The 21,524-nt window shown below is 38.2% G+C and overlaps 3 protein-coding genes across 8 annotated transcripts in view; 1 reads left to right on the plus strand and 2 right to left on the minus strand.

Moving 5' to 3' along the window:
• Positions 1-2,029, minus strand: part of LOC117259838 (cell adhesion molecule CEACAM5-like) — a 21,585-nt gene extending 19,556 nt beyond the window's left edge. For all 5 annotated transcript variants that reach the window (XR_013492193.1, XR_013492194.1, XM_078171695.1 and 2 more), the window contains exons 1-2: positions 1,920-2,029; positions 199-516 (exon numbers count right to left, since the gene is read on the minus strand). Coding sequence is in view for 3 of the 5 variants with exons in the window: in XM_078171695.1 (XP_078027821.1) it covers positions 199-516; positions 1,920-1,965 (364 nt within the window). In the remaining 2 variants the exon portion in view is untranslated. The remainder of the gene's footprint in view (positions 1-198; positions 517-1,919) is intronic.
• A 685-nt stretch (positions 2,030-2,714) lies between these two features.
• Positions 2,715-13,907, plus strand: LOC117260291 (cell adhesion molecule CEACAM1-like). Of its 2 annotated transcripts, XR_013492195.1 has the most exons (6): positions 2,715-2,871; positions 3,512-3,829; positions 5,802-6,080; positions 6,424-6,690; positions 8,502-8,609; positions 11,085-13,907. XR_013492195.1 is itself a non-coding variant. In XM_033632255.2 (5 exons), exons 1-5 carry the CDS (start codon positions 2,826-2,828, stop codon positions 11,111-11,113), a joined length of 939 nt encoding a protein of 312 aa, XP_033488146.2. In that variant the 5' UTR covers positions 2,715-2,825; the 3' UTR covers positions 11,114-13,907. The 2 variants fall into 2 exon arrangements, 1 of the variants encoding a protein (XP_033488146.2); XM_033632255.2 differs by lacking the exon at positions 8,502-8,609.
• Positions 13,908-18,008: 4,101 nt separating this feature from the next.
• Positions 18,009-21,524, minus strand: part of LOC117259837 (cell adhesion molecule CEACAM5-like) — a 28,221-nt gene continuing 24,705 nt past the window's right edge. Inside the window, exons 8-12 of the mRNA XM_078171214.1 lie at positions 21,228-21,521; positions 20,160-20,531; positions 19,508-19,774; positions 18,713-18,985; positions 18,009-18,547 (exon numbers count right to left, since the gene is read on the minus strand). Of these exons, the coding sequence (XP_078027340.1) occupies positions 18,255-18,547; positions 18,713-18,985; positions 19,508-19,774; positions 20,160-20,531; positions 21,228-21,521 (1,499 nt within the window). The 3' untranslated portion in view covers positions 18,009-18,254. The remainder of the gene's footprint in view (positions 18,548-18,712; positions 18,986-19,507; positions 19,775-20,159; positions 20,532-21,227; positions 21,522-21,524) is intronic.

Raw genomic sequence — 21,524 nt, forward strand, 5'->3', positions numbered from 1 at the left:
GATGAGAAACCATCTGAAAATTTACATAGTGACGCCATTTAAGCATGAAATATTATTTTTGACCTTGGAAATAGTAATTTGACAAAAAAGAAAAGTTCACGTACAGTACTTTAGTAGTTGTGTATGAATTATGGTCTCAGTATACATATTATTTCTGCATTCAGCACTGAAATAGATACATGTGAAATGTTGTCTCACCATATACGTTCAGTCTGGTTTCACCTGTCTTCTGTGGCTCTCCAAATGGAAAAATGCTAACTCTGTATACCCCACTGTCATTCAGAGCCACATTTCTGAGCTCCAGAGATCCAGTAGACATGAAGAGGGTGATCCTGCCTTCATACTCTGGTGCAGTTGTATTTACACCACTGAAAGTGATTATAGATTTTCCATTAAATGCCCAGCCCAGTGTTAGAAATGGTTTCTCTGATGGAGTCAGTGTTGTGTTGAACATCACCGTCTCTCCCACAGCTCTATTTAGAACATCAGGCAGCACACCAACTCCTTTGGTTAAACCTGGGGAGACAGTTACAGGTCTGAGAGGGACTATAATGAGGACACTGCAAAATGGCTTACTGTGATGATGTGCTGAAATCAATTCAAGTCAACAAATCAAGTCAGACTTTATTTATGGAGTACATTTAAAAACAACTGCAGTTCACCAAAGGACTGAACAGGCACAAAATATCAAAATATATATATATAGAAGCAAACAACAGTAAGGACATCAGAAAAAAATAATTGTAATAGAGAACACAACAGAAGTCTTGATTTGGAAACTTCTCAAAACATAAAACTGCAGTAGATAATAAAAAAACCTGCTCTCTCTGACCAACCTAAACCTAATTTGGAGCTTGAAGTTTTTGCCCAACACTTTACATTGTTATTGATGATATTTCATTTGTACATGTTACTAAGAATAGTGAGCCTTGTAGTATGTGTCACAACCGTCAGCAGATTACAATCATTTTTCGGTGACAGCACAGATCATGGACGAGCTAGGATGACCTCAGCTGTCCAACCCACTTTGTTCTATATTTTATTCCAGCTGTTGCTTAGCGCTTGGTGCAGTATTTAACCAGTGTTGACCTCACAGTTTTATCTTTCCCAGTTATCCACAACCACATTCATCTAATAAACACGAGAGTTCAACTTCTTTTCAGCCTACGATCAGACTGAATGGCAGTTTCATTATCAGTCACTTGAATTTACATGGTGATTGTATAACTACCTTCTCCTTAATTTATGTATTAGTTATAGCTGCATGCCTCAGCTTGTGCTGTACAAGCAACTGCAGATGAATCTTGAGTGCAAATGCAGAGTTAAACATAAAAGGTTCAGTGTGTGGGGTTTAGAGGCCTCTGTTGGCAGAAGTGGTTTGTAGAGTGTATTTTCCCTTGTTCATATACTAGCCTACTTAAAAAAAACTGTGTGGCCAACACAGACTCTGTGAAAAGGAAGTTCTGAGCTCCATTTGTCTGAGTGAGGAAAAGACTAACATATTTTTTACATATAATTATCAAACAAAATAGCTCCATGATACAAAAAAGTCTGAGAGGAGAATACAGTATAACACTATGCTACATGTATTACATTCTCTTGTGAATGGCTTTTTGTCAGTGCTGCATTGGGTTATTAGGTATTTTTGTCAGGTGGCAATTTTCACTGTCCAACAAATTCCCAGCTAACCGGGACATTTCCATTTACAGAATCGACAGACTAAACTTATATGTCTGTGCACTCATATTACTACAGATGAGAAGCTCGTACCATCGTTTGCGGAAAAGAAACTGACTGCCCATTTGCAGTTGTCTCACAAAGCTCTCTCAAAGCTCTGACACTGTTAAGCATCAATCATTACATTTTGATAAATATCTGACTAAACTGCTTTTATCTTCTGTCATTTGTTAAGAGCTCACCTGAGATGACTGCAAGAAGGATGAAGTGTATCACAGTTGTTTCCATTTCTTTTGCAGTATCATCAGATATCGGAGAAGTGACGGCTCACAGTGCTTTATCCTTGGTGATATGAAGTAAGTACAAGGAACCTCTGACAGGTAAATCACCTGCACTATTTTCGTCAATCATTAACCATGAACATACTAAACTTTGATCACCAAGCAATCAAAATCATTTATTATTAATAACAAAGGACTTCTTGTTGATATCATGTACGGATAACAACAATCAGCACAGTTTGACACGACTAAATATTCAGGGGTTAGGTCATGTATTAACACAGTATCCTGCACTGCATGTGATAAAGTTATATTCTATGTGTGTCATCTTGTAATTATACTGCAGGCTCTCTGGCATTTTAATCTGTCCATTATATTGATCCAGCCTAAAATATCTCAACAGCAGTTTGATTATGTATTGCCTGTAAATTGAGAGTTAAATTTTTTCTCTTTAAACATGAAAACCAAGCATACAAACCAAAACAATACAAAAAGATCTATAAAAGCTTAATTTATCACAAGAAACTAGAAACACTAGAGGCTTGTTTATTTGTGATGTCACACATTAATTCATGTTTATGTTTTGCCTAATATACATAGCCTAACCAAACATACTTTGTTTACCAACCCACATGTTGCTTGTGGAATCACTAATACCACAGCAGTATGTCAGTACAAACACATTTACACCACTGGAGGGCGACGTCTTGCAGCTTTAGGGTATGACTGCATCTTCAGTGGGTTTGTCTCATTATGCAACATAGTCACTCATAAAATTAGAGCTGCCGATGCTCACATTTATTTGGACAGTCAAACCTTTGATGGTTCAACTTTCCTCAGCTGTTCACATCTCACAACGATCGATCAATGGATATTTTACCTTTACTTTGTATTGTCTCTGCGGCTTTTACAGGTAAGAATCATGATCTTATACGTTTTATTGTCTTTGCTGTCGGTGTTTGAAATACATTTTCTGTATTTTAAAAATTGTCACATTGTTGAGAAGATGTTGGACAGAAGTTTAGCAACTGATCTTGAGGTCTGCTAACCATGCTTTTGTGACTCAGTAGCAGAATGGATAACAGATCATAGTCTAACTGGTAAAGGCAACTTAATTGCTGCTATTAATTATAGTAAGCTGTACTGCATGTGGTTTTGGTGATTGGGAAATGACTTTTTTTATGTAAATAAAAAAAAGTAGTTTTACTAAAATAGTATGAATCAAAATCATGTTAGATGAAGCTGCTATGTGTGTGTTGGTTTGATTATGAACTCAAGGATCTCTTACTAACTGGGTCACTTTGTTAGATTTGATGTCCATAATTTGATTTTAAAAAAAGATGATGTCCGAAAAGGTCCTCTACTCAAACACATATGATTGACAATCACTCTAAGTTTTTTTGATTGCTTATCTGTTTTTAATAGATAGACAACCTCAGTAAGGCATTATGGAAAAGATGATTTGGGGGGGTTTCTTTCTCTTTCTAAGTGGCCCATTTTGCAATGTACTCAACTTACTGTAGCGTTCTCAGGCCTGTAACTGTCCCCTCCAGGTTTAACCCAAGGAGCTGGTGTGTTGCCTGATGTTCTGAATGCAGCTGTGGGACAGACGGTGATGTTCACCACAACACTGACTCCACCACAGAAACCATTTCTAACAGTGGGCTGGACATTTGGTGAAAAAGATATAATCACTTTTAATGGTTTGAATATAACTGCACCAGAGTATGAAGGCAGGATCACCCTCTCCATGTCTACTGGATCTCTGGAGCTCAGAAATGTGGCTCTACATGACAGTGGGGTATACAGAGTTAGCATTTTTCCACTTGGAGAAGAATTTAAGACAGGGAACACAAGGCTGAATGTATATGGTGAGACAATATTTCAAATGCACGTATTTCAGTGTTGACAAGAGAGCACGCGTAGCATTTCAACAAGGAAAAGACGTTTGAGTTTAAATAATTGTGTTTAGGTGTTCATTGGTTTCAAATAAGATCTATAATGAGACCAGAAACAGCTACAAAAATAACAACCACTATTACTATTACCATTATTATCACATAACATAATAATAATTACATAGTCAGAGTCACAAATTTGATATCTTTAGACTCGACAAAATCAAAAAGAATTGGACATTAATACCAATGATTTGTGAATTCACTTGGACTTGAGCCTTTTGATTTATTGTACTTCTTGAGAACTTCTCTTAGGAAAAGAAAGCTAAGGACATTTTTACAACACGTGATGAGTTAGGTACAGAAAAATACAAATTTCATTGTGTTGTGGTACTGATTTACATGCTAAGAAAGTGAAATGTCAGCACTTTTTATGATCTGGTTCGGTCTCATTTGTTTCTAAAATGGAGCATTATGCCATTATGAGCAAATAATTACTTGTTTGGACTCGCAAGGACTTGGGACATTGGTCAACCCTGACTTGAGACTTGACTCAGAACATTCTTATCTTAATTTAGGACTTGATTTGAGACTTGGGTGCAAAGACGTGAGACTTGCGAAACAATGACTTGGTCCCACCTCTTGAACAAAGATAAACAAGTAGTGAAAAGCCTGGGAAAAGCAAGTAAATGAACCTTCAGTGAACATTTCTCTTTTGTCAAACTACTATTTTCAAGGTTAAGAATAAACTTTCACTCTCAACGTACTTGAGTATGTAAATTGGGGGATGATTTCCTCTTTTTTCTTCTTTGATTTTAAATGGCAGTTGGCGTCCAAAAAGTTGCAGTAGCCCCACCTACTTGATTTACCATAAGGTCTCCACTTACCACACAATTTAAAAAATCAAGAGACCACTTAATGGTCACATTTTAACACCAAGTTACTTGAACTTATGGGATATCAATCTTTCAATTTAGGAAGCACAAGAGATTGTGAATCAGTTTCACCTGCTTTGGTGCAAGTGAAAGTGACAACAGGTGCAATGGAGAGGCAAAAGCAAGGTGACCCCCTATCGGGGAATGGTTTTACAATGTGGTGGCCACAGACAGTTGCTCTACCCTTATCCTTCCTGACTGATTCTCCTCTAGTTTTGTGTTCTGCTAGTGTCCTCGTCACTACTGGTAGCATGAGGCGGTACCTGCAGCCCAATCAAGCTGCACAGGTAGTCCACCTCTAGGATGGCGCATCGATCCCTGCGATCGCAAAAAGGTTTGCTGTGTCTCCCAGCACAGTCTCAAGAGCATGGAGGAGATACCAGTAGACTGGCTGTCACACAAGGAGAGATGGACAGGTCCGTAGAAGGGCATCAACCCAGCAGCAGGACCGGTATCTGCTCCTTTGTGTGAGGAGGAACAGGAGGAGCACTGTCAGAGCTCTACAAAATGACCTCCATCAGGCTACTGGTGTGCATGTTTCTGTCCAAACTGTCAGAAACAGACTCCACTTGGACCAAAGAATAAACTCATTACAATCTTATGGTTGAAGGTCAAAGTCAGTGTGACCTCACAAAATATGTTTTTGGCCGTAACTCAATAATTCTCATGCTAATGATAACAAAACTTCACACAAATAGGATAGGATAAAAAATTAAGTGATGACATTTTAGATTCTAAAGGTCAAACGTTAGCTTCACAGTGACATCATAATGCTATTGTGTAGATTTAATGTGCTTTTGGGGGGAAAATGTGTGTGAAAAATCAATTTTTTTTCACAGACATGGATGTAAACTATAATAGAAACTTGACCAGTGCGCAGAGGCATACAGCTGCTGGGTGATAATTTTAGTGTGTAGTGGCAGGAGCTAATGTAAACTTTAAATTCAGTGTTTCCCAATACTGTGACTCTGTCATGTGGTGGCAAATATAAATGTTGTTTTCACCCACAGAGCCAGTTTCCAGTGTAATGGCAACAGCCAGCAGCACAGACTTGGTGGAGTTCAACAGCTCCGTCCGTCTGTCCTGCTCTGCCTCTGGATCCTCTCTGTCTTTCCTCTGGCTGAACGGCAGCTCTGAGGTTACAGCCAGTGACAGAGTTCAGCTCACTGATGGAGGCACCATTCTCACTATATTAGACGTGACCCGCTATGACCAGGGACCATTCAAGTGTCATGTGTCCAATCCTGTCAGTGATGGCACCAGTGATCCAGTGAACCTCTCCATCAGCTGTGAGTTACTAACCTACATGTTCAGTTCTTTATCTGACGACATCTGTTTGCAAACAGAGTGAAAGAGTTTAGATTATTTGTTATTGTGGTTCCCCATTAGCTGTGCAAACTATTAAACACATATTCTGACCCACTGAAATAAAGCACAAAATTACTGTAAACTGCAGCACAATATGAACTAAATCAATATACAATCAGTTTAATTCAGAAACTGTTAATTGCAGGCTTGTTCTGTTATATTAAATTGCCCTGAGGTGTATTTTTTTCTCATGACTTGATGTATGATAATGCTGTTGTGTATACTAACTTTTTTGGTGTTGTTTTTTTCTTGCTCTACCCCCAGATGGCCCAGAAAATGTTATTTTAACAATATCTCCGTCACAAGAATACCATGTAGAAGGGTCAAACATCGACCTGATGTGCTCAGCTGACTCCAAACCTGCTGCCCAATTTAAGTGGCTTCTGAATGGAGTCCTGCTGTCTGATACTGGACCACAGTTCAGGCTGATGAACATTCAGATGAGTCAAAGTGGGAACTACAGCTGTCAGGCCTTTAACAGCAAAACTCTGAGATATGAATCATCTCCACCTGCCACCATCTCTGTACTGAGTGAGTTTGAATAAGTTTTATTTATTTTATTTTTTTTGCAAAAAAAAATGGATAGAAAAGGTGAGACCTGTGATAGTATCAGAAAAAAACCTCTTAAATACAAAACTGTTGTACTAAATATTTGTGAAACGAAAAGAAGCATTCTTGCTGTAAATACGTTTCAGGGCTCAACAATAAGGATTGTGTGATTTCCTGGGGCAAGTGAAATTCCACCTCGGGCTAGTAACTAACATCTCAGTTGCCTGATTGCACAAGTGGTAAAAAATAAATTAAACAGCTTCCCTCTCATCTCTGTTGAGATTTGCACATGTGCAGTACCATTCAGGCATTTTCGAAAAAATAGAGGCAAGTAAAGACAAAGTTTATGAGCTGAAGCACAAGCAAGGATTTGAATGGGTGGCATTTGAGGATGCGGGTGAAAGATTAAACATGCCAATTAGCTTTCGTCTTTGTTGTTATTTGATAACCACTAATAAATCAACGTACCAGTGTTGTATAGAGGCAAGAAAAAAGTTCAGGCACTGAAGGCAATTTTTGCATGTACAGAGACAACTGAGGCTCAGTGTGAAAAATATTTAAATAGTACAAATATTACCTCCTGGAGTGGCCAGTAGCACAGCAAAAGTTGTGGCAAGTAACTATAACAAAGGGATAATGATAGTTAAATACAATCACCATTTAAATGCACATTATTTGTTGTAAGTGCAATATCTTTACAGTAATCTAATTTGGCACAGACTTTATGGCGTTTCATATCTCAGATTTGTTTTGGGGTGACTGAAAATGAAATTGTCATTCAGTAATCTAGCATTTTCTGCAAGTTGCTAAGATTACTTTTTGGTGATTTTTTTTACTTTCAACATGCTGCACAATGTAGATGAACCTGAAAACATTAATTTTTTTTTTTTCTTTTTTTAATTAATTTTTTTATTTAACAAGACAGAAGTACATACATCAAACAACAGCAGCCACAACACAAAAAAAAAAAAAACAAACAAATCAAAAACAACTCAGACATCTGCGATAATCAAAAGATTATCTCCATATAAATACAAATGATGCTGCTCTATATTATGGTAGTGGACGTGTACACATGCAAATACGCACAAAACACAACAAAGACAACTTAACAAACAGCACCCGACGAACAGCCAGACAATTATCTCCTTTCCCATTTACGACAACAGCCTATCAAGTAAGGAACATAGCAATGAGCAAAGAATATACTTATATACCGTATAGATAAAGAAAGAAAGAAAGAAAAAGAAAGAAAGAAAGAAAGAAAGAGAAAAAACCCCCAAAAAACTCTCAAAGTAGGGCAGGGGCAAAAGCTAACCTGCCAAAGAGTTGAGGTGTTTGATAATGGGCCCCCAGATACACTCAGACTCAACAGATGATATACTTTTGTTGCTACAAAGCCTCTCAAGATACATCCCTGAGACCATTTCCCTGAGCCATCTAGAGAAGCTAGGAGGGTCAGAAGCCTTCCAATCATTAAGAATTAACCTTTTTGCCACCAAAGTGCCAAATCTGATGGTCTCCTGTATAGAGCATGGAAGTGAGAAAAGGGCTTCGGAGCAACCAAACAAAACAAAAACTATGTCTGGTTCCAGCCGTACATCATAAACTTTACAATACCATGAAAAAATTTGTTGCCAGAAAGGAACAATCTTAGCGCAGAACCAAAACATATGACCCAGAGTCCCTATTTCTTGGTTGCACCTATCACAGATATTAGAAACGTCAGGATACATTTTGCTCAACTTTTCTTTGGAGAAATGTAATCTATGCATACTTTTATATTTAATCAGCTGCAACCTGGCATTGATTGAACCTGAGTGAATCCTTTCCATCCCCTCCCTCCACACCTCATCGGACAGCTCCACACCAAGATCTGCCTCCCAGGCAGACTTGATATGGTTTGTTGACACTACTGACAATTTAGAAAACAGTGTTACAAATTTTGAGACAAGGTGGATCGATCCCGGATTTTGTTTCATTATAGCAAAAAAGGAGTGCTCCATGCTAGGATTTACATAGTTGTTTAAATTTTCTTTAACAAAATGCCTAACTTGTAAATAACGAAAAAAATGGGCTTGAGAAAGGGAAAAGCTCTTTTTCAGCTCATTAAAGGAAGCTAAATGATTATTAAAGTACAAGTCTGAAAAGGTAACCAGGCCCCTATCTTTCCAAAATGCAAAAGCTTGATCAGACTGAGCTGGAACAAAACTGTGATTGAAACAAATAGGAGAATATATAGAAAATTCAGGAAATTGAAGAACCTTCCTAATTTGTTTTAAAATTTTAATAGAATTTTGCAGAACAAAACTATCCTCAGCTAGATGCAAAGGATAATCTTTCGTGCAAAACAGAAGAGCTGAAAGGGAACTCTTTCTTGCAGCATGCGATTCCAATTGTACCCACTTAGGTGTGTCACTGAGCTCACTACGTTGAGGGAGCTGATCCTGCCAAAAAATGAAAGCTCTGGCATTGGTTGCTCAATAATAATGTCTGAAACTTGGAAGGGCAAAACCCCCATGTTTCTTGGGCTTTTGTAGGTGGGCCTTCGAAATACGATGGGTTTTATATCCCCATATAAAGGCATAATTATAGAATCGAGTTTTTTAAAGAATGACAACGGAAGAAGAATAGGAATATTTTGAAACAGATACATAAACCTAGGGAGCGACACCATTTTAATTGCATTAACCCGCCCTATAAGAGAAAGTGGCAAAGACCTCCAATAATCAATATTTCTCTTAAGCTTGTCTAGCTGGACATCGAAGTTGTTCTTAAATAAATGATTGGAGTTTACAGGTATAGACAAGCCTAAGTAAGAAATCTGGTCTTTGGCAATTTGAAAGGGCAGGGATTTGAGAAAAAGGGGATCCAAATTTGTAGTAAGAGGCGTAAAATCTACCAGACACAAAGCCATTTTGATCGGGATGAACTAGAGATGCAATATGCTTACTTAACCTAGTAGCCAACATCTTTGCTACCACTTTCTGATCGGAATTTAACAGACTGAGAGGTCTATAGGACAAAGGGTCAGAGCCGTCTCTCCCTTTCTTAAGTAGAAGACAAATGTAAATAATAAAACGATTGTGGAAATAAATGGCTAGCAATAGAGTGTTGAATCATTCTATGTAACAATGGGGCAACAAAATCAGTGAAGGATTTAAAAAACTCTACGCTAAACCCATCTGGGCCTGCAGCCTTACCGCTAGGAAATGATTTTATTGCATCACAGATTTCATTGACAGTAAAGTTAGAATCCAAACATTAATTTGACAAAATCACAAGAATATTATGGCAAAGGGTCAGACATCAGCCTGATGTGCTCAGCTGTCTCCAGACCTCCTGCCCTGTTTGACTGGTTTCTGAATGGGGACCTGCTGTCTGATACTGGACCTGATGAACATTTAGATGAGTCAGAGTGGGAACTACAGTTGTTAGGCCTTTAACAACAAAACTCTGAGATATGAAACATCTCAGCGGTCAGTTGTCTCTGTACTGGGTAAGTTAGAACGAAGAGGTTTAGTGGATATAGTAGTGATATTTCTCAGAAAGATGGCACATGCATAATTTGTACTGACAACGTGTGTATTCTAATCAGTGCAACTGGCAAATATAGCCAATACAGAAGCTGAACCCATTACTTAAAGAAGCTAACAGCTCAAATACATTGATAGAAAAGCTGAAAGGTAGCTCTGTGTTCCTACAAAACACCTTTCACTTTGCAGGATTCTAATTAAATCAATGTTTAGAAAAATCTAAACATGATATTGACACCAGTTGCCCAAAGAGAGTGATATGTTTCTAAATATTTAATATTTAAAAAAAAAAAGTGAACCCAAAGCAACGCCTGAGCGGCGTGCATTTGGTGTGACGTGCTTGTTTTTTCGTCTGGTGCACAGCTCCATGGACCTGCTTCTCTAGAAACAACATGGCGAACTCTGTGAAAAAGGACCCGCTCTGTTTCTAGATAGGCTTACTTGCAAGTATTTATAAGCCAATGAAAACTTTATTTTTTTCTGTGATTAAGCGATCAATGAAATCTTGCCGACTAATGAACTTTCTGGTTGGCTAACTATTAGGTCGACTATTAGGGGGAAGCCCCAGTTGCAAGTGATCTGCAAACTTTTAAATATGAAATTCTTTTTCTACTGTATACTATTGGTCAGTCTGTGATCAGGTTTATTCCGACTGATTTAAAGAGGCTTCCTCCCCCCATTCACCAGACTCCTGTGTTTACCACAGTTCTCAATGTCAGACTTTGAACCAGGAAGAAGAATTTCAGTTCAGACAGGATATTAATCAGATATGTTTTCAACTGATATGATACAGCTGTAAAAGTAATCCAATGTTTTTCCCCCTCACTTTTTCTTTTCTAGGAGCTCCATCATTTAGAGGTCAGGTTTGACAAGAACAAAGGTAGTGGGACTGTCCAGCCTGGGCCACAGAATGACACATCAGAATATGTCAAGCTCCAAGTGAACAACAGTCGTCCTAAAGCGTCCTCACCTACTTCCTATGACAACCACCAGGCGCAACAGAAGGGAACAGCTCCTCAGCCTCCTAATGCCACACAAGTTGACTCAAGTTCGCAAGAAAGCAACCGCACTGGATCTGAAGGATCCTTATAGGGGACTATTTTGGACTTGAGTTTATTTAGTCAAAGCACTTAATCAACAGCAGTTAATAATCAACCAGTCTGTGACAGTTATTGCTGTGACTGAGGTCACACAGCACAATGCTGACCTATTTGCTTTCATTCACATATAACAGCTTTCTTTGTCTGTGCACAGTTAATGCAAAGTGCACATTACATGTGAGTGAAAATTTTCTCTTTATGTGATTCACTTGTTTGCTTGAGCATAATGTTTGACACTGATGTGGTGTCATGTTTGACTCCTCGTGTGTACTGTGTGATGCAATTATGGATTTATGTTTTGCATCATACAAAATGAAAAATATTGGTTATTTAATTATATTTAATTCACCTTTCACTGGTGTTTATCAGGACATGGATATACTTTGAGCTTGTTTTTTGGCCAGTACAATGGTGAACTGCAATGGCCTAGCAGTAATGGAAAGATTAATGTTATCAGTTGGTCCAAAGGAGCAGTTTAAAGAGCAATACAGATTCATATCTTAATAATTAAATTCCACCATGATAAAGTTAAACTCTATTAAAACACAAAGGGGAGGTCTGCTGCCACAATATCCAAAACGCTAGCATGCAAAAATAAGCATAACAATGGGTCTCTCTGTAGTTCCACTTAAATCATAGAGAAAACCAGAGGTGTGGACTCAACTCACATGACTTAGACTCGAGGTAGACTCCACTCACAAATTTGTTGACTTTAGACTTGACAGAATCAAAAAAGGCTTGCAATACAACTTGGACTTTAATTGCATTGACTTGTCACTTCGCCTGAACTTGAGCCTTTTGACTTGGAAATACTTGACCCCCCCCCCCCCCCCCCCCCCCGAGCCCAAAGATTAGAAGGCTATTTAAAATGTGCCACAAATCAATTCATTTGCTGAAATCAGCTAATGTTAAAATTATTCATTCTCAACAAGCCAACATGCAGTTCCTCAGAGGATTCTCTTTGTAACACCCAAAGAGGAAATAAGAAAAGCACATTTTAATGTAACAAATCATGAATTCAAAAGAACATACGTGGAGAAACTAAAAAAGTTAATCTAGAAATAAAATCCATGAAGGGGGAGGAAGCAAAATTACAAACATTACCCCTAATTGTCACTGCATTTCAATTACTGCAATAAATTCAAAGTTCAAGGTGAATAAATATGTTGCCATGCCAACCTGACATCATCACAGCAACACAATCTACTCAAATAACAAAGCACTAAGATTATAGGAAGGTGTGAATGAGCGAAAGCAGTAAATTAAGGTAGTTTTTCTTTTGTGATCTAAAATCTCAATAAATGACAATATTTTCTGACAGAAAACACACCAACATTTTATGGTTTACTATTGTCCTGGCTCCGCCTGTTTGAACAGTGACAGTATTACCTTGGGAATCACAAATGATGATGAACTTTGAATGTAATAAAAACTTTTAAATACTCTAAGACATGTTGTGAAAACATCAATAATAATATTTCCTCTCAGTTCCTCTCCCATGTAACAAGATTCAAATGTCACATCCCTGAAGCAAAACAGTATCAGACTGTTCAGTGATCACAGTAGAAAAAACACATTGTTTCCGTTTCAGGAGCTGAATAGATGCTACCCTGTGAAGCTGCTTTAATAATTACATGAACACCTATTTACAGCTAGGCCTGCCGAGAAACTGTTGTAGTAATAAAATAATTCAGGTCATTTACTGTAGTCAGTACAAAGGCCAGGTCAAAAAGAGGCGGGGACGTCAGGGAACTACAAACTCATGTGAGACAGTGCCATCTAGTGTTCTGTGTTATTCAGTGCTCTAATGAAGCTGCAATTGTGCACAACTGTTTTTATTCGTCTTGTCACTGTTTCTTCCTAATTTAGACTAATTCATAGATAAAAAAGAACAGTCACATTCCCCTACAACTAACAAAAGTCACAAAGCTAACTTGTGCTGGAAGTTGAAAACAAAAAAAATAATGAAATGAAAATAAAGACTTAATAGATATTACTCCTGTAATTTGTATGCAAAATTGGTCTGTCCAACCAGCAGACAGAAAATTCCACCCGCAGAAACATTGCAAAAGTAGCCCAGTTGCCCAGGGAAACTGTGGACCTTGCAACCCTGACTCAGAACACAAAAGATTCTGCAGCAGACAGTGCAGTCAACAAGTCTTCAACAAGTTGATTTATTCAAGGGCTGTAACAGACTCAAAATGATGCTAGTTGAATTAGATGTGGCTGTTTAATACGAGTATGTGACTATTTTTTTTCCTCAGCTGAACAACAGTAGCTGGCATTTTGTCAGCTAGGAAATTAAAGGCATTGGTAGACACATGACCTTTTTAAAGTAACACCAGTGATTGATCAACTAATGAAAATGTGGTCGGACAAAAGCATAACGACCAAACAGTTGACCAAACGAACTTTACAGCCCTGGTTGTCACATTGAGAATGGTTGCTCACTCTCACCCTTCTGTCCATTCATAGTTATCAACACGGATCCCATTTGCTATGACTTGATTAGAATTAAATGAATGCATTAAAAGCACTTTGTTTGTTTCTATGAACAGCCAAATGGTGTGTTGCTTTAAATGCTGCTGCCCTAAGGAACCATGGGACACCTTTTTTTTGTAAAGGATGAAGAAGACAAGAAAGGAAGCAAAGAAGCACCTTGCCTTAGCATTTAGGAAATTTGACCAGCTCTTATCATGGCTGCCACTTAGATACTTCCAGGTCATGTAATTCACTAAGGAACCTTACTAAGCAAAAAACACTATTCAACCACAGCCCCAGTCTTACACTGTATATGGAATGATGTTGTCATATTGTTGTGGATATTTAAATGCCATACACTGAGTTTATGCACAGCTCCTATTCTCTCACACATTCACACACTAGTGGGCGACCCTACCATACAAGGTTCCACTGGCTACTCCATCAACATATTTACATTTATAAGGTTTAAACACCATAACACACAATTTAAGATTCGATATCTTGCCCAAGGACACTTCGACGTACGGACTGGAGGAGTTGGGGATGTTTTACCTAAATGCAACATATGAATTCATCCCCATTAATTTGGGTAAAAACATTATTGTAGACTCAAAGAAATGATGTTAATAATATTTTCATAAATGTTTTTATTGATAAAGGGCTGTATACAAGTGGCCCTGAGGGTCAAAACACAACAACATTTCAGAAAACAAAACAGCATTTCACAAAACTAAACAATATTTCAAAAAACAAAACAACATTCCAGAAAACAGAACAGCATTTCAGAGAGCTAAACAACATTTCCCAAACATGTCAACATTTCATAAACAAAACATTTTAGAAAACAAAACAACATTTTGGAAAGTGGAGTAAAGTGGAGTGTTGACTTTTAATTTTGGAAATGTATGTAGCAGCAGGCAGCTCTGCAGCAGTGCCGCGGCAGCAGCGCTGTCTGTGTGAACACTGCACTTGTGTGAGCTGCAGCAGCTCAGCAAGGTAGCTGTCAGGTGCTGCTCACACAGGCAGTGTGGCCTGGACATTAGTAATACAAAAAAACTAAACAAGTGTGCGAAAATCTCTTCAAGCTGCCTTATCTTAGTTTCAAATATTTTATATATAAACAATTGATTAAATTATGAATGTAAAATGCATCATAATGACAAAACCCACAGAAACCCAACTTTGCCTCTTTGTTTTGAGCTGAAAGGCGAGTGAATATTGGACTTGAACAAGTTGCCAGACACAGTAGCAGAAATGTCACTTTTGCTCCGCAATGGATGTGTAAATAGGAAATTGTTTGCTAACACATTAGCGATAAAAACAAGCACATTTCATATGTAGAGTGGTAATTCAGTTACTGTTAAATGGCACCGCACTGTCTAACCTGAAATTTAGGGTTCAGACCTAGAGTTGTCTTGCTTTGGTCTGAATCAGGGACTAATTTTCTTACACAGTTGCATAATTACCTAGAGTTGGTTCATATTCTCACTGCAGCATTTACAAGCAGACCAGAAGAAATGCCTGTGTGAGAAAGCTGCTCTTGATTGGTCAGAATTTCCATGTGGGAAAAATCCAGGAAATAAAAAAAAACGTTGAAGAAGAGTACACTTGCAAGATAAATGTGACACTTTCTAATGTCACAATGGAGGGACAACTACGCAGGTTGATTTTAGCGCTGGTCATCGTAGACTATATTGCTGTCATTGTTCATTTTAGTCAAACCATACAGTTTGAAAACAAGGCGCGGCTCCAACTAGAAAACAATGTTTTCATGCAGCATACAGACCAAAACAATACAAAAATATCTATAAAAGCTTAATTTATCACAACAAACTAGAAACACTAGAGGCTTTTTTATTTGTGATGTCACACATTAATTCATGTTTATGTTTGGCCTAATCTAAATTGCCCAGCCAAACATCCCCTGTACACTTACCTCCATGTTGCTTGAGGTATCACCAATACCACAGCAGTATGTCAGTACAAACACATTTACACCACTGGAGGATGATGTCTTGCAGCTTTAGGGTATGACTGCATCTTCAGTGGGTTTATCTCATTACGCAACGTAGTCACTCATAAAATTAGAGCTGCCGGACGCTCACATTTATTTGGACATGTATGAGATGAATAATCCCCATTATTTGTGATCTTCACTGCTAATATTACCGGATACAGCTGCACTGCGTACTGGCTTCCATAGCTGTTTTTCAGAAGTGGAACACTTTGCCTGCCCGATTTTGATGACTTTTCCTTAAAATTTGTGCTTCTACCATAAGTAGGTCAGTCGGCATTTAAATTTTGTCGATTTCATTCGTATTTATTGTTGTTACAGTATGTCCTGCATTGTTGTGCTGTAGTCTACAGACAAAATTAATAGTTATAGTTATTAAAAGTAAATTCATCCTCATAACTGTATTATTGGCCTATCTATATTTCACATACAGTGCATGTTAGCAGGAGAACTATCTAACTCAGCTTCATCAAAATAAGACGTGTATTTCTTGGATGCCTCTAAAATGTGTTGTGTGGCATCTGCTGGAATTACAAGAGTTTTAAAGTAAGGTTAGTGTTAAAAGTCAGTCAGCCATTAATCTCTCAAGACAGATTCTGCATTCTACATTGTAGAATCTGTTGGCAGCCCTGTGTGAAAGACGACTTGAGAGGGAGGGAGGGCGGGGCTTTGAGTCTGAATGATGCTGCGCTTTAGCCAATCACAATGGAGGGGGCGCGGCCGAGACATACAGGTGTCCCCAGGAAATGTGTACCTACAGAAACAGCAAGCTCTGCGTCCATTGCACGTCCATAGCGACCGCTCCAGTGATGCCGTCTCGTTAACGTGAAAAAAAATATTTTTTCCAGCAGATGTCTGAGTTACAACATGATTGAGCTAACTGGAGTAGTTTCATGTCGTATCCGGCAACGGGAGGCTTTTAACAGATGACGTCCTGATGTTAGCTTTGCTAACTGTCCCTGTCAGCTGCAGCCACTGATGCTTTCTAGACATCGTGATTTCCCATAACTGAATAAATACCACACATAGCAACACAAAACGGCTTTGCTAGCTCAATCATGTTGTAACTAAGATATCCGCTGGAAAAAATATTTTATTCACGGACCGTTTATTGAGTTATTACCTTATTTTTATACAGGCTATGGTTATAGACAACGCTAACGGCTAACGTTAACAGCTAACAGTTAGCCCAGCTAATCTACGATAACCATATTAATTACGTGCACACCGAAATAGTAACGTTTGTTCAGTCATTGTGTTTATAGACTTAACAAACATCAGATTAGTCTACACGGTGATATAGTGACGTGAAAAATGTGATATATAGCTAAACTCTGCTGGTTTTCTACCCAAAGTATTTGTAAACAACACTGCGATTCCCTGGGGGCACCGCCGGAAGTGAAGGGCGTGAGGCCCCTTCACTTCTGGCTAGTCGAAAAACTCCGGGCTGTGCCTCCAGAGGTAAAGAAAGAATTTTTTTTTTTTTTTTTTTAACCGATGGATTTCCAGATTGGTCAGCCATTAATACGTGATTAAAAAAAGGGAGACTTACTTATTTTTATAAATAAAGTATCCTCCAGCAGCTGCTGCATAAACAACCACTAAAACTGAGATAACTATTGCAGCGATGGTGCCAGCTGAAAGACCTCCAGACCTCCCATCTGAAACGAAACAGAACAAAAACAAACATTAGGAATTCGCCCAGCAATATTAGCTTTTTGTAAACTCACAGACACAATCACAAGTGATAAAATAAGTTTTTATCATGGTGAATGCAAATATTTCTATGTACATGCAGTACCACCACAACCACATGATTATATGCAGTAGATGACATAAGTGTTAGAGGAATAGTCAAGCATAATTAATAGTCCTGGCCCTGACTAATAAAAGTTCAGTGATTTGCTAATGTAATACAGGCAAAAAGCTTTAACAAGGACAAGAGATGATAACAATTATGACGATTGATTAATTGGTCGTTAAGAATTTGATCGGATGTTTGAAATGTAACTGATAAATTGTTAGCGTATGCAATATGTTTCTGTGAGCTTTGATTGTAGAAATAACACATTTGGTGTTTGGCACGAGCAAAGTTTTTATGTTTTTTTTTGAAAATCATGATTACTCTATTAGTTGATCATTATTTTTACCAATAATCAATTGAGGAAAAGGACATATCTCTGGTTCTGCTGCATTAATTTTTGATACTTTCCGTCATGAGTCTGTAAAGTGTAGAACTGCAATGCTAAACTTTGGAAGAGTATTTTTAAGGGCAGCTAATTAGAGTTTTGCATTTCTAGCCACTGTTGTCTCATAAGCTTAAAATAAATCTGTAACATATAGTTGAAGCAATGGATCTGCAAGAAACCTTCAGATTATCAGAGTTATAACACAGTGGGTTGATCATAATATTCAAGTATCAACAAAATGTGCAATCAGCACCATCCTGGTACCTGTTACAGACAGTTCATGGTCTGCAGACAGTTTTCTTCCAGTTACGTCATTCATCGCTTCGCAGGTGTAGATGCCACTGTCAGAATGTTGAATGTTGTCTTTAGTGAACACAGCAGAATTGTGTATCTCTGTCCCATTCAGTATCCAGGTGTAAGTGGCAAGTGGTCTGGACTCAGCAGAGCAGGTTAAAGTCAAGTTCTCATTCAGATGTATCTGACTTGGACCTGTGATTTGAACATTTTCTGGTCCATCTGAAAAACAGATATTTGTAAAGTTCTCACAGCAGCACAAATGATAAGATTATAAAATTAAACTAAACTGCTGTTTTACAGACCTACAATAAAAATATTTCAGTACAACAGTGTTATTTATGTCACTCATCATTTTGAGCACTAAAAGTACAGTTAGTCACCTACAGTTGACCTCCATGGAGTATTTAGCTTCATCGCTGCTGACGGGATTGCTGACTGTACAGGAATATTCTCCACTGTCTTTTTTGTTCAGGCTCTTAAAAGACAGCACTCTGTTCTCATCGTAAAGTATTATGTTCTCAGACACGCTCAGATCTGAGCCACCCTTCCTCCACTTTCTGGTAAAGACAGAGCCAGCAGCGTCACAGGTTAAGTTGACTGAGTTTCCTTCAATCAACACGTTTGTTGACGGCTTAACTGAAGCACCTGATATTATCTCTGTTGGGCAAAAGATCAAGAAAAATAGGAGAACAGGAACAAATGTAATTGTTACTGAAGGATAACGGAAAAAATAAGTGTCCCCTTGGGGATTAATAAAGTATTTCTTCTTCTTCCTCTGCTTGCTCAGAACTACTTCACTATTAGTTTGACACTTATTAACCCACAGGTTCCCTATTCTAAAGTTGCCTCCTCTTCACACTTACTAAATTCATTATAGCACATCACTATGGCAACTAATATCTCCTTTATTAATGGACCAATTGGGCAAAAGATCAGGACAAATATGAGAACAGGAAGAAAAGTAGTGAAGCTGCTGGGGCTTGAATTCAGAACAGTTCATCTTTGTAAGAGGCAAACATAGCCTCTAAGTTGTTCCTGTAGAAGCAAAATTTGCAAACAAATCTTGAGTGCACATTTATGTAATTTTATTCACTTAAGTATTGTTTCATTTTGTTCACAAATGTTTATATAATAAAGTTTTTTAACTAACTTTTCACAAAACCTATTATTCAAACTCACTCAGTACAGAGATGGTGGCAGGTGGAGATGATTCATATCTCAGAGTTTTGCTGTTAAAGGCCTGACAGCTGTAGTTCCCACTTTGACTCATCTGAATGTTCATCAGTCTGAGCTCTGGTCCAGTATCAGACAGCAGGACTCCATTCAGAAGCCACTTAAATTGGGCATCAGGTTTGGAGTCAGCTGAGCACATCAGGGTGATGTTTGACCCTTCTGCATGGTATTCTTGTGACGGAGACATTGTCAAATTAACATTGTCTGGGCCGTCTGATTGTAGGGATAAAATGACAGCAAAAAAGGTCAACAAAATGTAAGGAAAAATAAAAATGACTCATTATGAGGCATTATAGCTGATTACAATGCACAATGGATGTCGTCATCGAAAAAAAGGAATAACCCTAATCTTAACCCAGTAAACACTTTCTAAGCAAAACTGTTGAAGGTGATAAAGTGCTGTAGTTAGTACTGGAGTCAAGTTGAAAAAATTCATTTCTAGTATGTAGTGCAACCAGTTAGGGAAGGAAAAGACCACAAAAGAAAGAAAAGACAAGGCCACTCCTCACTAAGCTGTGATAATAATCTAAACTCTTTCACTCTGTTTGCATACAGATGTCGTCAGATAAAGAATGGAACATGTAGATTAGTAACTCACAGCTGATGTTGAAGGTTATTGAATTACTGTCGCCATTACTGACAGGATTGGACACATGACACTTAAATGGTCCCTGGTCGTAGCGGGTCACATTAGCTATAGTGAGGTTGGCGCCTCCATCAGTGAGCTGAACTCTGTCGCTGGCTGTAACCTCAGAGCTGCCGTTCAGCCAGAGGAAAGACAGAGAGGCTCCAGAGGAGGAGCAGGACAGACGGACGGAGCTGTTGAACTCCACCAAGTCTGTGCTGCTGGCTGTTGCTATTACATTGGAAATTGGCACTGTGGGTGAAAAACAAATTATTTTATATTTGCCACCACATGACAGAGGTACAGTGGTGACTGACACTGCTGTGGCTGAGAATGAATCTGTTTATCATGAGATGTTGAAGATTTTCTAACTTATCAATGAGAATCAAAAAGGCTATTTGGGGCTTTTAGAAAATGCGTTCCACATTAGAAGGTAATGTCCAATTGACCACCATCAAAAGTATGACAAAGTTAAATTAGTGCCTCTCTGATACGGTCTTAACAAGAGCTAAAGTAATACAGTCTATACAGGTGTGTCAAAAGAAAAACTCATATTGTTCGCATATTGTTCATCATCATCAGAGGCCATGTGAAATTATTCATATCTCAGTTACGATGCAGTTATTGCAAGACTTGGAGGCTTTAAAAAAATTTCATGATGAGAAACCATCTGAAAATTTACATAGTGAAGCCATTTAAGCATGAAATATTATTTTTGACCTTGGAAATAGTAATTTGAGAAAAAAAGAAACGTTAATTTAAGGTACACTTACTAACTTTTTCCAAGCTTCAACCACATCTCAGATTTTTGTAGTGCTTGTTTTTTCTAATTTATATAATAATAATAATGATAATAATAATAATATGAACATGAATAAAACGAATGTTGGTCTTATATAATACCACTGAACACCTCAACACAATTATTTGAACTGAAACAATGTCTATTTCTTGTTCAGTTGCTCGGCATAATCTCCATTCAGCACTGAAATAGATACATGTGAAATGTTGTTTCACCATATACGTTCAGTCTTGTATCACCTGTCTTCTGTGGCTCTCCAGATGGAGAAATGTTAACTCTGTATACCCCACTGTCATGTAGAGACACATTTCTGAGCTCCAGAGATCCAGTAGACATGAAGAGGGTGATCCTGTCTTCATACTCTGGTGCAGTGAAGTTTGCACCAGTGAAAGTGATTATAGGTTTTCCATCAAATGTCCAGCCCAGTGTTAGAAATGGTTTCTCTGGTGGAGTCAGTGATGTGGTGAACATCACCGTCTCTCCCACAGCTGCATTCAGAACCTCAGGCAACACACCAGCTCCTTTGGTTAAACCTG

This window comes from Epinephelus lanceolatus, chromosome 10 (assembly GCF_041903045.1).
Source record: "Epinephelus lanceolatus isolate andai-2023 chromosome 10, ASM4190304v1, whole genome shotgun sequence".
Classification (NCBI taxonomy): Eukaryota; Metazoa; Chordata; class Actinopteri; order Perciformes; family Serranidae; genus Epinephelus; species Epinephelus lanceolatus.

Bases quoted from the DNA above. Each gene is read 5' to 3' on its own strand.
- LOC117260291 (XM_033632255.2), top strand. From the start codon at position 2,826: ATGGATATTTTACCTTTACTTTGTATTGTCTCTGCGGCTTTTACAG. The intron at 3,830-5,801 runs GTGAGACAATAT...TTTCACCCACAG, and splicing joins CACAAGGCTGAATGTATATG to AGCCAGTTTCCAGTGTAATG. The intron at 6,081-6,423 runs GTGAGTTACTAA...CTCTACCCCCAG, and splicing joins AGTGAACCTCTCCATCAGCT to ATGGCCCAGAAAATGTTATT.